Here is a 17,834-nt window from a genome sequence, read left to right on the forward strand (position 1 = left end):
TTCCCTTTCCACTTCTCGAAATATAATAATTCATTCCCTCTCTCAACCTTTTCAATTCGTTTCTTTGCCGTTGTTGTTCAAATGGATTGATGTAGTGTAGGGTAGCACGCTTGTTGTCGCGGAGCACGAACACGAAGGCGGTGCCATCAAACCCTCTTCTCTCTCTGCACTCTTTGCTGCCACGTGTCTTCCCGATAACGACTCTTCCGTTTCTCTCCTCTTGGCTGGTTCCGGTCCTTCTCTTCATCAAGCTGCTTCACTAGCTGCTTCTTCCCATCCTTCCATCTCTCAGGTAATCCTCTCTCTCTCTCTCACCAAATTTAGGTTGAAGTATGTTATTTAGGATATTAATCCATACAACTATAGTTTTGCTTGAATTGAACATTACTTGGGCATTTTTCGGATTGATAGTGAGTTTGGCAAAATCACTAGGGCATGTTTGGTTCCACTTTTAGAGGGACAAACTAGATTCTGAAGGGATAAAATTGATGTTGACATGTTTGAGTGTTATCTTGTAGAATTAATTTTGCTCTAGAATTGATTATAACTTGAAGCTAGGTGTGTGTTAGGAAACATCAATTCTCATGGCAAAAGTCTCGTCGAACCAAAAGCTACAAATAGTAGCTTCTTCAAACATGTTTTACAAGCTTTTAACTGGGTTTGAAAGGAAGATTGAAATTTGGGTGTTTTGATAGTTGATGTGGGTGTGCTGCTTGTGGTGTAGGTGTTGGTAGCAGATTCAGATACATTCAAGAGCCCACTGGCAGAACCATGGGCTAAACTGGTCCATTTAGTTCAGCAGAAGGGTGGTTACTCTCATATAGTTGCTGCTTCAAATTCTTTTGGAAAAAATGTCATGCCGCGCGCCGCTGCTCTTTTAGATGTTTCTCCAGTTACTGATGTTACAGCAATTTCTGATTCCCTTACTTTTGTAAGGTGCATTAACTTTACTTTTGTGCGACACTTTTTTGTGTGTGTTCTATTTGTTCTGCTGATAAAATTCACCTCCATAGCTAATGGCAAAGTATATTAAAATGAATAAATTTGCATGTGGGAGAGTATAGTTACAAAGTTGAAAAGATGGCTAACAAGGGATGTCTTTTTAGTTTTGGCAGCTGACTGGTGCAACCTGTTTTGCTTCTTGTATTTGAGTTATTAGTTATGAACCTACTTATGAAATATAAATATTGAGTTCTTTGTCCTATTGAAAGTAATATTTTAATTTCATACAGGCCAATATATGCTGGAAATGCACTTTGTACAGTCCGATATACTGGTGCCAGTCCTTGTATATTAACAATTAGATCCACATCTTTTCCTGTTTCTCAGAAGTCTGTTGACTCAAAATCTAATAAGGCTTCCATATCTCGAGTTGACCTTTCAACCTTTGACGAAGGTCTGTTTTATTTTTCTTGTGCATTAACATTTTATTTTTGGGAAAATTGAAAAGACAAGTAGGAAATGCTTGTCCTTATTTATCAGCTGGATATAGATCCTGGTTAGATGTTACAAAGATCGATGGATCAACTGTATCCGTGATAACTATCCTCAGTTATTTACGTCGATTTGATCAGTTACCTCCCTTTCAGACATGGATATTTTAACAACTGAAAATGGCATAAAAAACTTAAGTTCTTCATTGTTTTGGCAGATCTGGGAAAGTCTATGTATATATCTCAAACTTCTCAGGATGATGAACGGCCAGATCTTGGGAATGCACGAGTTGTAATTACTGGTGGCCGTGCACTAAAGAGTGCTGAGAACTTCAAGTTGATAGAAAATCTAGCCAACAAACTTGGTGCTGCTGGTATTGCTTTTATTTTTCTCTATTTCGATGCTTATTTCTATAGCCAGAGATTTGTTATTTCTTTTTTGCTGGATTCACAATAGGCTCCCGGATTTAATTTGCAGGACATTTATAGCATGGAAAATCTTTTAATATCTAATTCCATGCCTTGATGCATGAGATTGTGTTTCATTGTCATTGCTCTCATATCATATTGTTTGTTTTGTGAATTAAGTAAAATCTGCTAAGTTCATTCTCTCCTTTGTTCAGTTGGTGCCACTCGTGCTGCTGTTGATGCAGGATTTGTTCCTAATGATCTCCAGGTACATTACTTCCTGTCAAATCAAAATTAACCACCCCACAAAACAACACACACAAACTTATACAAAAAATACAACCGAAGGATGAAAGATGAATGAGCTAACAAGGCCTCATTCTAGACTGCACTGTATACATCCTTGACTACTGGTCTACTCCGTTTCTCCCATGATTATGCTGCTAATTGTCATTTGTCACGTTGCGCTGTCAAAACAAGAAATTATTCGAAGTTAAGATAGTTACAAACATAAAAGTCTGAAACGGATAAACATCTTTGTGTAGAACAAAGAGGAATAGATAATTAGTGTTCAAATATCACTTTGGAATATTAAACACATTAAAGCATAATATACTGATATACTTTTGTTTTCTTTCAAGTGTAGCAGGGCATTATCAGTGTTATCGATGGTTGACGGCTGACCATAGCAGAAAGCTTAAAAACCGTCATTTTTAGCCGCCATAAAACGCCATGGCACCACCATCCTTCACAAATTGGCCATGGCGGTTGCAATCTGCCATGGCCGATATTTGACAACATTTGGATTATGCAATCATAAATGTTTTCTTTCATTTTTTTAGCTCAACTTGATTTTCTGACTTTTGGATTAGGTGGCCACAACTCCGACCATTGTGTCAGGCATCCCTTCTAGATAAGATATTTTAAGCTGCTATCTTAGTTGAAAGAAATATATTTTCCTGCTTTCCTGGTTTGATACTGAAAGCTCATCAATGGCATATCATTTGAGGGATTTGAATATGCAGCTTTCATTGTGTTTGTGTTGAGTTTCAATAGCCACTTCAATTCCATTTTAGTTCATTGCGTAGTTATATTCTGATGTTTGTGTTTCCTGTTTTCGAATTGAATATGAAGGTTGGACAAACCGGAAAGATTGTTGCTCCCGAACTCTATATGGCTTTTGGTGTATCTGGAGCTATTCAACATTTGGCTGGGATGAGGGATTCCAAGGTCATTGTTGCTGTGAACAATGATGCTGATGCTCCTATATTTCAGGTAATGGCTTTTTGGTTTAAACTGAAAAAGCTGTTTATCCAAGTTCAGCTTCACTTTATTTGCCACAAGCAATCCTGAAACGGTTTTTCCTTATGTGATATGCTGAATTGCAGGTTTCTGATTATGGACTGGTAGGAGATTTGTTTGAGGTGATACCAGAGTTGTTGGAGAAGCTTCCCGAGAAAAAATAAAACAAGTGACATGCATATGTTTATAGTGTATACCACAGTTTCTGAATGTATCATCCTTGGAGTTACATATTCACAATAGCATTTGTTTACCTGAAAAAGTAGAAGAAAATGAAGTGTTAATTGATTGAACATTTAAATACCAGAAGGCTCATTTTGCATTATTACTGCAGTACAACGGGTAAAAACAAGAGTAAATTGCATTTACTTCCTTATAAATGACATATATTCCCTCCTATTGTATATGACACAGACCTTCCCTCAATTACACCTGTCTTCCCTCGATTTTGTAATTTGTAGTGTATGCCATTTAAACAAACTTGGGAAGGTGGGTGCAATTTCTCAAACAAATTAGAGTTAAGCATACCTTGGCTTGGGGACGGTACTTTCAATTTCTTCAAATGATAATGTTAAATCACTTTACACAAGTGAAATACATAGAGAACAATTATAATTTACGGGTGTTGAAGTGTCTTCCATTTTAGATCTACTATGGTAGAATTTTGTCATCTCAATTTTTTTCTCAATAATAACGATGTTATAATCTTATTTCTTATGAATCCATATTTTTTATGGTTAAATTTTAAATCCTTCTAAAATTTTAATGTTTAGTCCTTAAATTAAAAGTTTTTTTTGTTGTTGTAGTTTTTAGTCTAAAAAAATGTGTCTTCATTTTTTGTGTACGCTTTTGTGTCAAAGTCGTGTATGATTCAAAATTTTGAATGTTTTTTATGTATAACTTTTTTATAAAAATTTAGAATTTTTTAATAAAAATTTTAGGTTGAATTGCATTCGGAGTCCTTTAATTTAATTTTAGTTAATGTTTTAGTCATTTATTCGTTTTTTTTTTCTTATGAGTTTGTCTTTTATTTTAATTTTAAGTGACAATTTGATATTTTATATTTTAAAATGTTAACAATGTTGTTATTTTTTTTTTTACAAAAATTCAACAAAATCATCAAAAAAATTAAACAAAACCTATAAAATTCATTATCACCTTCAATAAAATGCAAATTTAATCAAATTCATAACTTAAATCTTTAAATAAACTCATATTTTTTATTCTTTATTTGATGTTGTTGGAGATGAAAATATGAGTTTATTTGAATATTTGAGTTATGCATTTGATGAAATTTGCACTATATTGAAGATGATTATTAATTTTATGGGTTTTGTTTGAAAATTTTGATGATTTTTTTGAATTTTTTTTAAAAAAATGATAACATTGTTGGCATTTTATAACATAAAATATCAAATTGTCGCTTAAATTAAAATAAAAGACCAAATCGAAAAGAAAAAAAAAAGATAAAGGATTAAAACGTTAACTGAAATTAAGTTAAGAGACTCCGAGTGCAATTTAGCCTAAATTTTAAGTACTAAAAACTTCAAAAAAATTATCTTTAAGTGATTCATTCGTTTAAAAGTTGTTTACAATATCTTAAATATAATTATTAAAAATCATTAAAAAAATACACATGAGTTGATTTAAAAGTAGAAATACAAAATCTAAAATAAAAAATTTAAGTTTTTATAGGAGACTAAAAATATAATTATAACCTTTTAAAAGAACTAAAATTTATTTAATTTTTTTTAAGATGAATTAATCCAAATTAATATATTTTCATATCAATATTATAATATATGAATTTGCCCTCGTTAATCAGAATTCTTGGATTCTTATGCACCCATATTATCAAAGGCGAATTTGGTTGGCTTAAAATGTTTTTTCAAACGGGATATAGTTTGATTTTTTTAAATCAAATAGATTTCTAAATTTTTTGCTCTTATCTAACCTGATAACATACATATGCTAATTTGTCATAGGCCTGGTTGGCCAATCCACCTATTTCTACTCCTCCTAGAGAAATAAGAATAGGCTGATTGCTCATCTCCCTAATTTTTGTTTGTTACTTATATTAGGATGGTATACTTTAGTAAATGGAGAGAAATCTATTATTCATTTTTTATCTTTATTAAATTGCTCATATCCCTATTAAATAATAAAAAAATTGAAATTATTAATAATTCAACAATTTCAAAATTTTAGAATTTAAAAAAAAAATCTAAAACAATTATATTTTGAAAATTTTGTGTTCATTCAAATTTTTGAATTTTTTTTTAAATTTTTGAAAAAATCATAATTAGAAGGTTTCATATTTATTTAAAGTCGTTTTTTTAACTTTTAGAAAAATTATATTTTGGACGTTTTACATTCTTCAAAAGTTTTAATATTTTTTAAATTGAAAAAGTTGCATTTTAGAAGTTTCACATTCATCCTCCAAAGTTTCGATTTTTTTTTTAAATTTTGAAAAAATTCCATTTTGAAAAATTCATATTCATCTAAAATTTCGATTTTTTTTCTTTTAGTAAAAAGAGAATGAGTGAGTGGTAGATTTCTCTAGTCAACTTTACACATTTGAAATCCAACTTTGGATAAAAAGCTTAGAGATCCGAGGAGAAATGAACATTGGCCTAAGTAAGGGTGTACAAAACACGATCGGGTTCATCAACCTGCCTTGACTCGTAGGTTTGAGTTGGATTTGGCAGGTCTAAAAATTAACTAGGAACAAAAAATAAATACAAGATTGAGACATAGTAAAAATATAGATCTAGACCAGGTTACTCCTCGAATTACTTATTTTGTCTCAAATTATTTTATGTAAATTTTTTTTACTATTATTATTATAATAATTATTATTAATTTCTCTATATCCTAAAAATAATTAAATCTTATATCACTCTACACTTAAAGTCTAGAGACAAATAAAAAATGAATTGTATTGTAAAATATTCTTTGACCACCGACCTTTTTATTAAAAAGAGAGGAGGACATATTTAATTATACAGTAATATTTTAGTAATATATTTAGACACCACTTATATTTAAGAAATACTTGTGAACAATAGTTTTCAATTTCATTTGATGATGTTTAAATCATTACTTAATAAAACTTTAAACTACTTTTTTTTCTTACAAAACGTGTTGTTCTATATTATATAAACTTTGAGTTACTTCTTAATTAAAAAAATATTTATATATTACTATTAACTGACTTGTCTTTAGAACAAACCAATCTTATCTTTGTATTATCTTGCTCTTATTCGATTCATATTTTATTGGGTCATTTCTAAAAACTGACCGACTTAATTTGATAACTAAGGAAAAGACACATCAAATACATTCCTTTGTATACTTCTAGGCCTAAAGATAGTAGAGTGAGGAGAGGAGGGCCCATTTATTGGATGATGACTACATAGATGCAAACTATAATATAAATTTAAGTTTCAAATTTACAAGCACAGTGGTTCTCTTGATTGATCACACGGCAAAAACATATACTTCGCGGAGTATATATAAGTATAATGTGTACCTTCATGATTCAAGAAAAAATACAAAAATTAATGTGTTCCTCCATGGAGTTCTTAAGTACTGACCAGATTCATTTAAATACAAACAAGATTTTTTGCCCTTTTGTGGCTGAAAAACAAAAGTAATTCCTAACTTGTACTGGAAGGATTCCAAATTATTAATGTTTCATACGTGGCTAATTTTGTTCCCTACAAATATATGTCAATATGGGTGACTTTTAGGGTGAATGAGCTATTAAGTCTCTTATCTTTTACTGTTGAACCAATAAAAATATACCTTTTACATTAGATTAATAGCTTAGATTTTCTATAAATTAAGATAAGAACATGTATATAATATCACACACAATCTTACTCTACCAAATTATTTTTGCTTCCATTTCTTCTTCAACCGTTCAACAAAGTATGATTTGCTTGCTCCACCATATGAAGAAAAGGAAGCAGGAACATAGATTTGGTGAATCCAAATAAAGAATTTGATTATTCACAAAACAAAAAACAATCCAAATTTTCATTAGATTGTTCATCACACCCCATTATTCATAGAAAATTTTACCATATTCTCCATGTTTAAACTTCTATTTGGATTTCAAAAAACTTAAGAAAATACTCTTAACAATACTCTTTTAAAAAATTTGAACTTTGTATCTAATAAATTTTTTTTCAAATTTTTTAAAACACAAATATATTTTAAAAATTTCAAACTTCGTGCATCTAAAACTTTTTTCAAAACACATTAATGTATCGAATTTTTTTTTAAAAAAATCTCAACAGATAAATGTATTTTAGAAAATTCAAAATTGGTGTGCTGAAAAACTTTTTTTAAATTTTTTGGTATATAAATGTGTTTTAAAAAATTTTAAAAAAAAATTTCATAACACAAATGTTTCCAGAAAAATATAAACTTTGTGTTCCAAAAAATATTTTTTAAAGTTTTTCAAATACAAATATGTATAAAAAATATATAATTTGATTTTTTTTTTGAAAAGTAAAATTTAGCTTTTATTAAAATGTGGAATATGAGTATAAATATGAGGGTAAGTGGTAAAATTTTCTATTTCATATTGCAACTACTAAAATCAAGTAAATTAATATATTAAAGGGACTAAAATTAACATGAACAAATAATATGGATCATAAGAGTATTTCTTAAGTCTCGGGGTGCTAAAAATATAAAATTACATGGATTAAAAATAGGTTAAAATTGTATATTTGACTTTGCATATAATTTACTTTTATATTTGTATAGATGAAATATATATATTTAAAATGTTAGATTTTTTTATTTCAAAGTTACGGTGTTTAATACATTAAGGTCTACTTAAAAGAGTATTAAAAAGGAGGTTTTAATATTTTTCTTTATAAAAAGAAAAAGTGACGGTTGAACCCAAACTCAAATCGATACCTAAACAAATATGGTAATTACCCAAAAAAAAAAAAAAAAAAAGAAGAGCGGATTTGGATAGGTTAGTACCCATGCGGCATAATACTTATTTCTGATTTTTATTTATATTAATATATAAAATATATGTTTATGAATAAAAAAATCTATGTAATTAATGTTTTCAAATAATTATATTCAGTATATAATAGTTTGTCTTATTATTATGAGTTTATAATTTTAATTAATTAATTAATTTGTAAAAAATTAAAATTGTAATTAATCAATAAGATGTATATTTTTTATATAAGTAAATTTGGAGGATATTGAATTTGCAATTTTATAGATGCATTCATTGAATGTTTGTTATAATATTTACTAATTTAAATGTTTGTATAAATTAAATATTTAGTTTATAATTTTTATAATCTATATTAAACAATGGATATGAGTAATATAATATTTTATAATTTATCAATTAATTTAAGTTTAAATATAAATAATGGATATGAGTATGGATAGATAGATGTTACAAATATTAAGGTATCTATGCTCGTATGAGTCTAGCTATACGAATTGATTTAAATTATATATATGCAGAAAAATAATATATTATTGGTAAGAGTTCGATTATTCTGATCTACGTTGTTGTCTATGATATTCTGGTCCCATTTTTTTTTAATTAAAATTAACAAGTATTTACTTCAGTAAGAGACATGCATATGGTACCTAAGATGTAAATATTATATTGACTTAATTGTAGTCTTGATCCTTCGATTATTATCAATTCACATAATTGATCCCCTTATTTTAAAAATTGACAGTTTTGGTTAATCTCTCATATTTTTGAACTAAAAACGACGATTTGACATATTTTTAACGACGTGACATACAATTTTATAATATAGAACCATCTAGATACATTAATTATTCATATGTTATTAATTAAATTAAAAATATAAAAAATTTCTGAAGTTGAAATTTAAGTTTTTACGATGTTTTATTTTAATTTTATAGATATTAATCATTATACATCATCCTATCATATATCACGTTATTTAAAACATTTTACGTTATTATTTTTTAATTAAAAAATCAGAAAGAAAGATCAAAACAATCAACTTTTAAAATAGAAATAATCAATTTCGTAAATCAGTAAAAATAGAATGACTAAATTTATAATTAAACTCACTTTCTTTCATTTATTTCTATTATCAATTAAGGTGCATTCAAAGTAGTAGTACTTTTACACTCTCCTACCCAAACTCTCTTCACAAAATCATCATCCCTAAAAAGTAGGTCAAAGAAAAAATCATCCTCAAAAGACAATCAATTAGGTTTAGTGAATTCAACATATATCATTAAACCACCTCATAAAGATTATAAAAATAGAATATTTATGTTAAACTTTTTTTAAATTTTTTTTAAGAAATTAAATACACAAATTTTTTATTTTTTATTTTTATATATGATAACTTAAAATGTACTCTTAAGATATAAATTAGCATTTGTTTTAAATAGGGGCATCTCATGCATTGTTTGGTCTCGCTCTAGACTTAATCAATTATAGCTATCGGGGAAGCTAAAAGGCATGGATAAATGAGGGCTATGACAGACTATATTACTAATATGCTCTTACATAATAATGTCAAACTTTCCACATTGAAAGTTTATGATCATTTTGAAAATTACTTAATTAACATAACTACAACTTAGAAATAGAAAGTTAGTTACATATGCATAACCAGGGTAGTTTGGCCAATTTCCTTTAATATGTTAGCATTCCATTTTTCATATATACATTTGCGTGGTTGGAAATGCCTTCATAAGCTGTGATGCCACCAACCCACTTAGCGGACTTTATAGTTTGTGTTTACTCATAATATTTTTGTTTTGGTAAAATTTATATTAGAATTCTTTATGTTATATGAAAATAATAATTTCGTTATTTATTTATTTAAAATTTAATTTAATTTCTGTCTAAATTCTTTAATTTTAATTTTTTCGATTTAGTTATTTAAATTATGATTAATTGCAGTTTTGCTCCCCCTATTTTAGTTGAATCACGAAAATAATTTTTTCATTTTATTTATCTCCAGTTTTAGTCCTCAAATAGAATTATTGTCCAAAACTTGATGAAGTGTCATTTTTTTGCGCTTATTTAAGCCACATTATGGCTCAAGATTCCGTGGTGCAACAATTGTATCTGAAATCTATTATCATAAATAGTATGATGTGGCTTAAAAAAATGACACTTCAAGTTTTTGATCAAAATTTTGTTTGGAAGACTAAAACTGGGTATAAATAAAATGGGGACTACTTTCGTGACAACTTAAATAGGAGACCAAAACTGCAATTAAATATTTAGGTTATATTTTATTTATTATTAATCTTCAAGTTATATTAAATTAGGTATGTAGTTCATTAAATTTGATAATTATCTTGAATTACTATTAAAATATAATCAAAGCAGTGCAGTGACTATCATACTACTTTATAAGTGAAGGAAGTTAATGATATTAATTATGTGAATAAACATTCATTATCAAATTTTTAGATGCCCTATATGTGTTAACGAGCTGTAGAAAAATCAAGAAATATAAACACTTTATAAGGTTTAATAATAGTTTACTAAATAGTATGAGAGATTTATTTTTGCAACTTTTGATAGAATTTTTAATGGTAATATGATTTCAATTGCATTAATTGTTCAAAGTGAGACAAATGATTAAAGATATAAATATGATGTAACTTAAAGGGCTAAATCAAAAAAGTAAAAGCTTAAAAAGCCTAACTGAAAACTAAGTTAAACTTAAAAGAAAATGACACATATCAATATAAAGAGAAAATTATTAAAAATAAATAAATTCTAACATACGTTTAATTTGAACAGTAATTGTTTCTATTTCTTTATATAGAGTTTTTGGTTAATTGATGTTTTGAAATTTTAAAAACATGAAGATGAATTCAAATAAAAAATCAATACGCATATTAGATATTTATAATAAAAAAATGCACTAAATATTTAGACACATTTTGATACTTATATCACGGGAGATGTATAACAACATATATAGACTTCTTGTCTTAAATGAATAATTTTTTATTTAAGATTAAATATGTTTTAAGTTTTTATAAAATATTTATTTTTTATATACATTTTTTAATTTTTATAGTTAATTTGTCCATTTTCAGTTTCCAATTATAAAAACAAGTTATGTTAGTTCCTCACTTTATCAAAATAATGTACTTTTAGTCTCTTTATAAAAATTAAAAGCATCATTTTTATAAAAGGAATAATTAAAAATGAACAAAAGTTTTAAGGGTTGGGAACTTAAAAATATGTTATTTTATATAAATTAAAAATATATTTAACCTCATTATTAATTGTATCAATAAACTTTCACTATACAATAATTAGAATTATATTCTCTCTAATAAAATTTTCACTTATGTATTTAATCTCTTCAACTTGACATTTTTGTGTTTTTATTTTATCGGAGATTTTACCCATCGCACAAGAAATGGAGCAGTAAGTGATGAGTAAAATATTTAAAGGCGAAATAAGTGTTTAAATGTTTTAAGGTTAAATAAAAAATATAACATGTAATATACAAAAATTAACATTACAAAATAATAATGATTAATTATGACTTAAACATGTATATGAAATAGTAATAAAAAATAGATTAAATTAAAAAAATAAATATATTAAAAGTAAACATATAATATATTAGTTTACAGAATCCTACTAGTACCAATAATAAATAGTAAATAGAAGTGATTTCTAAGTAAGAAAAAAAATATGCAAATGAAAGATATATCATATAATTTCAATCCAAGGGCCAATGAGGAATTTTTTGCATTGTGCTTTTTGTTCCTTCTTTTTGTTTTCAAGGTTAGGTGAATGTTCCTTTAGATTTAGTTTCTTTTTATTTTTAATAAATTTTTAACTTAAAAAAAAACACTAATAAAAAATTAAGTATTAAAATTTATACATGTAGTTTGATTTGTTTTGTAAAAAAGGAGAAATCCAAAATTCAACCCAATTTAAGTTATTTTCACAAAAGGAGATCTAAATTAAGTCATCAACTAATATTTAATTTTGTGTGTTTTTCAATTTTTTTAATTGGTTAGGGTGGTATTAATGTTAAATAAAAAATTAAAATCTTTCATATATATATATATATATATATATATATATATATACACGCTCACCTAATAATTTAATTAAAGTTTGAGTTTAATAATCATACACCGGCAATATAAAAAATTTTATATTATAAATATATTACAACAATTTATAAATATGACTTTAAAGAAAATTATGTTAAAAGTTAAAAATCTCTCTTATAATTTAAAGTACATATCATATAATTTGACTAATTGTCTAAAAGCTATTCACGTTGAAAGTTATATGAATTAAATTCATTAAGTATTAGGATAATTGGCCTATAACATGGGTTTGCTACCATTCACAAAGGAACTATACACAAAGGCCTCTCTTTTTTAGTTCTGTGCAGTCACTATCCTTCCCATTTAAACACAATTCTTTTTGTCCTGAGGTGTTGTCTTTCTCCTACAAGCACAGAATTACATAATGGCCATAACTTGTTAGTTGGAAATCCATAAATAAATCATATAACATATTTCAACAACCAAACATGCATGTGAAACATTACTATATATATATGGCACTGATAGGAATGGACAAATTTATTATAAAGAAAAGTGGAATGGACCTAACAAAAATTATTTTGGTTTTAAATTAGCTTTTATGTATTTCTTATGCGTTTTTCCTTCCCTTTTCCGAATAGAGAAAGTGAAACTTTCTTTGAATTCTTGAACTCTAATTCTATGTTATAATGGGGTCTTCTAATATTGACATAGTCCAACTCAGTAACTCACTATTTTTAATAAATTTTAAATAGTTCAACTCAGTAATTCATTATTTTTAATAAATTTTAATATTAGATTTCTGAGTTTGGATAACAAGTAATTCAAATGGTACATTTGTTAGCATTCACCTTATAAAATTATTTTTTACTAAAATTAGTGAGGAAAGCAATTAAAAACAGTGTATATGCAAGGGATAACGAGATTTGGTGGTTGGAGAAAAGGAATTAAGAAGTAAGTGAATAAATAGGGTAAAGTTTTATTTCCACCACAAAATCTAATTAACACTAAGTTATACTTTATCTAGATATAAATATAAATATAAATATAAATATAAATATAAATATAAATATAAATATAAATATAAATATAAATATAAATATAAATATAAATATAAATATAAATATAAATATAAATATAAATATAAATATAAATATAAATATAAATATAAATATAAATATAAATATAAATATAAATATAAATATAAATATAAATAATTAATTAACTTCATATTTACTAAAATAAATTAGTTAAAATAATTAATTAATTTCATAAAAAATATATATTGTATATTTTTTCTTCTTTTTATATTTGAAAATGAGGAGTACTAATTTAAAAATAAAATGGAAACATTATATTATGCTAGTATATAATAGATATATTTGTAAGGTTTAGCTCAATTAAGAGTGTGTAAATTATATAGTTAATTGAACCTTGTTGATAAATTAGACTGCACCCAAAAAAATCAAACTAATTAAATGGTTTAAGAACTAAACCACATATTTAAAAAAAAAATCAGTTAACAAAAATACAATTTAAAAATTTTATTAACATTAATTAAGATTTTTTTATGATAAAATTTTTTAAATTTGTTTTTCTTGGAAAAGAAATATCAAAAGTTATGTTTTTTGAAAGAAAAAAATAAAAAATATATTTGTCTCAAAATTTTTGTCAACAGAATTTTGAAATTATTTCTCCAAAATTTTTTTTAATGGATAATTATTTACATCTATTATTCTAGGAAAAAATGAAAAATAAATTCTTGAAATTTTTTGGTCAAAATAATTTCGAAATTCTTTTCCCAAATTATTGTTTTTGAAAAACTATTTCACGATTTTAACTAAAAGTATATTCAAAATAAAAATTAGTTAAAAAATTAACTTGATTTATGAAAGTGGTTTCCAATAACTGAACCAAACTACTAATCTGGTCCAATGTAATTCAATTTTTGAAGTGTTCATGATTCAAAAATTGAACTGAATTTGATCACATTAATAGTTTGATTTAATTCTTGAAAACCATTTTCATAAAAATTGGATAATTTTCTAACCAGTTTCAGTTTAGTTCTAAATTGATTTGAAACTGGTGTATAAATATAAACCGATTTAATATTTTGAACTAGTTCTTCAGTGAATTATTCAAAAATAATATTTTGGGAAAATAATTTTAAAATAATTTTTACAATTTTTTTTTCTATTTTTCTGTGAAACTTTTTTTTGTTTGAGAAAAATAGATATAAAAAATTTTCTAAAAAACTTTTTTCGATTATTTGCCATAATAAAATAGGAAATTTTTTCTAGATATGTTTTTGAATTTTTCTCAAACTTTTTTAAGAAAAATATGATTTAAAAAGTTTTTTGAAAAAAAAAAATCAATTTTTTAGAGCCTTTTTTTTCAAATTTTTCTAAGAAAAAAATTACAAAAAAAAGCTCAGTTGAAGTTAAAAAGGTTTAAAATGATTAAATCAATTTTTGAATTAAATTTAGTTAGCTAATTTATGTAAAATATATGGTTCAATTCATGAACTATTTAAATGATTTGATCTTTTTTTTTGGTGTAGTGCAATTCAATTTACTAATATGATTAAATTAACCATATATTTTGCATAACATACCTGAAACTTAACTAACAAATGTCAAAATTGTTAAGTTCGATACTATGTTTAATATTTGAATAAAAAACCTTACAGTTTTGTGCAAATTTATTTACTATTTTTTCTACGAATAAAAAAAGATTTTGTATTTTATATATATTTATGTGTGAGAATTTGGTTGCACTTGAAAATTTCAGATTTTTTTTCTCGAATTTATCCCCTTTTAAAAAAAATCATTTTATCCCATTTAAAAAAATATATATATTAAAATTATTTTCATATTTGATTTAATTGTAGTTTTGGTCCCTTATTTTAGTTGAATCACGAAAGTAGTCAGCTCATTTTATTTCTCGTTAGTTTTAGTCTCCCAAACATAATTTTGGTCAAAAACACGATGAAATGTCATTTTTTTTAAGCCACACCATACTATTTATGATGATAGATTTCAATTAAAATTATTGCACCACGAAATCTTTAGGCATGATGTGACTTAAATAAGCGCAAAAAAAATGACATTTTATCAAGTTTTGGACTAAAATTCTGTTTGAGAAATTAAAATTGAGGAGAAATAAAATGAGTGAACTATAAATGCGATATTTTATTTTTTTCATTTTTTGTATTAATTATTAAAATAATCAAAAAATAATAAATAAAAACTTAAAACTATAATTATTAATTAATAATAATATATTATTAATTAAAATTAGTAAAAAAAGTTATACAAATCGAATAGAGTTGTCTATAACCTGACAATATTTTAACAATTCAATCATAGTTTATAGCCTATTTATCTATTAACTATTTACTATTCTTTGTGAAATTAATATATATACGGTTGTTTAATGACACGTTCAAATATTTCCTTGTTATATGATATACTGAAATTCTATTTTTTTTAGAGAAAAAAAATACATTTATTTATATTAAAAATATAATAGATATTATGAATAAAATGTACAATATATACATACTATATCCGTTATCCGATCATAATTTAAAATATTGTCTTGATGTTACCGACAACTCTATATGGTTTTTTATTATTTTTAATATTTTTTATTAATTTTAATTAATTTTAAATTATTATTAGTTATTATTTTTAATGATCTATTCATTAATTTTCGTTTTTGTATTATTTTAATTAAAAAAATGAATGGAAGGTGGGATCTATTATAAAAAAATGATCTATTCATTAATCCGAGAATGTTCTACTTCCGAATATGTACTTCGGCCTGTCAAACCGCTGGTCCGCATACATACATAACCTAAAAACAGCAATTATAAATTATAGAACTATATAGTATATACTAATTAATAAAATTAGTTATATGATTTTCAATAAGCCTAAAACTTTTATTAGAAATAAATTAATTTTCGTTTCGTAGATAGCTAGCTTATTTTATTAATGGTCTGTAAATTAAACCTGCTCAATGTATTATTATGTAGGTGTATAATGCTTTTTTTTTGGGGTGTTGTTTTTGTATATGTGTTGAAATAGCTCTTGTACGCGTGTTCTATTCTATGCATATACAATTTCATTTTGCCCTGAAAATATTATTGTAGCTAGGAAAAAGGAAATTAAGGTGAGACTATAAGAAGAAATTAAAAGAAAACTTTGTTTATAAAAAAAAATTAAAGAAAAACCTTGGGACTATTGAGAAGAGAAGTTGCCGTGTCTTCCAAAGCTTGATCAACGATATTCTTTCTCTTCTTTAAATTTGAATCCGTAATTTGATTAAAAGAAAAGACATTCTGAATCTGAACATGTTGGTTATTATGTAGCAAAGAAGTGGCATCTGAGAGAAGGGAGGATGAGGAGGAAGCAACACCGGATAAAGACAAAGAAGAATAGTTGTGGTTGTTGTTAGCATAATCATTGTTATTGTTATTGTTAAAGAAGTCTTCAAAATATGTAGTCCAACCACTCTCCTCACTGGAAGCTTTGCTTGTGGAACTCATTGAGTTGAGGGTTTTAATTTCTCTCTATTAAAAAAAAAAAAATACCAAGAAGATGAGAAGATGGATGAATGAAATGAATTAGGATGATGTGATTAGTGGGGTTTGGTGGACAGCTCTAAAGAGGCAAACTATCCCAAACAAGGCATATATAGCTCAACAAAATTCTTTGGTGCATGTGAGGAGTACTCTTTTTTTTTTCTTCTTTTTTTCTTTTTATTATTTTATAATAATAATAATAATAATAATAATAATTATTATTATTATTATTATTATTATTATATGTGTTTTTTCGTTGATGGTAATCATGCACTTCACCAAAGAACTCTCTTTCTATTATGGGGTATATATATATATAATCAAAATTTATCTAAATAAAAGAGAAAAATAATTTTATTAAATTATTTTTATAAATTATTGATTGATTTTAGTTATCATAAATGTAAAGTACATAGATAATAAATTAGAAATGATATGTATAATATTAATTAGAGAATAAAATTAGTAAAAAGAAAATGAATGTTATATAGAAAACCAAAAATAATAATTATTTTAGAATAAATTTTTGTTGTTGTAAGTACGACAATTATTATAAGACGAGTAAATAATTAAAATATGTGTATGAATGTATGTTATTAATTATTAGATTAGTTTCTTATTATATGCACCTTTAGTATTTTTACACATATTAGTAAAATTAGTATGTATAAATTTTGTAAAGGTAAGTTATTCAATATCCATGAAAAATATTTAGTAAAGTGTGATGAATTTAGTATATTAAAAAAAGAGCATGATGAATTATTTATGACGAGTTAGGAATGTTGAGGTGAGTCATGATGGAAGTTAGCGAAGGTCAAGGAGAGACAGAGGAATGAGTTTGACCTTTGTGGTGAGAGGTAGAATATGCCGTCATGCCTCCAAGAAGGATTTGGCAAGACTTTCTTTTTTATGCACTTAACTTCACACCAATGGTTTTTTAAAGGGTAACTATTCAAAAGACACTGCCTAAATAATTAAATATAAAAATATTGAATTAAAAATGAGTTTAGTGATAA

At 25.5% G+C, this 17,834-nt stretch overlaps 1 protein-coding gene across 1 annotated transcript in view; it reads left to right on the forward strand.

Annotated features, from left to right (window-relative positions):
* The window catches only part of LOC101493551 (electron transfer flavoprotein subunit alpha, mitochondrial), a 3,847-nt gene extending 305 nt beyond the window's left edge, over window positions 1–3,542 (forward strand). The window contains exons 2-8 of the mRNA XM_073370541.1: window positions 99–292; window positions 725–936; window positions 1,233–1,396; window positions 1,652–1,807; window positions 2,057–2,109; window positions 2,976–3,116; window positions 3,230–3,542. Of these exons, the coding sequence (XP_073226642.1) occupies window positions 99–292; window positions 725–936; window positions 1,233–1,396; window positions 1,652–1,807; window positions 2,057–2,109; window positions 2,976–3,116; window positions 3,230–3,307 (998 nt within the window). The 3' untranslated portion in view covers window positions 3,308–3,542. The remainder of the gene's footprint in view (window positions 1–98; window positions 293–724; window positions 937–1,232; window positions 1,397–1,651; window positions 1,808–2,056; window positions 2,110–2,975; window positions 3,117–3,229) is intronic.
* Window positions 3,543–17,834: the final 14,292 nt, after the last annotated feature.

This window comes from Cicer arietinum, chromosome 6, assembly GCF_000331145.2.
Source record: "Cicer arietinum cultivar CDC Frontier isolate Library 1 chromosome 6, Cicar.CDCFrontier_v2.0, whole genome shotgun sequence".
Classification (NCBI taxonomy): Eukaryota; Viridiplantae; Streptophyta; class Magnoliopsida; order Fabales; family Fabaceae; genus Cicer; species Cicer arietinum.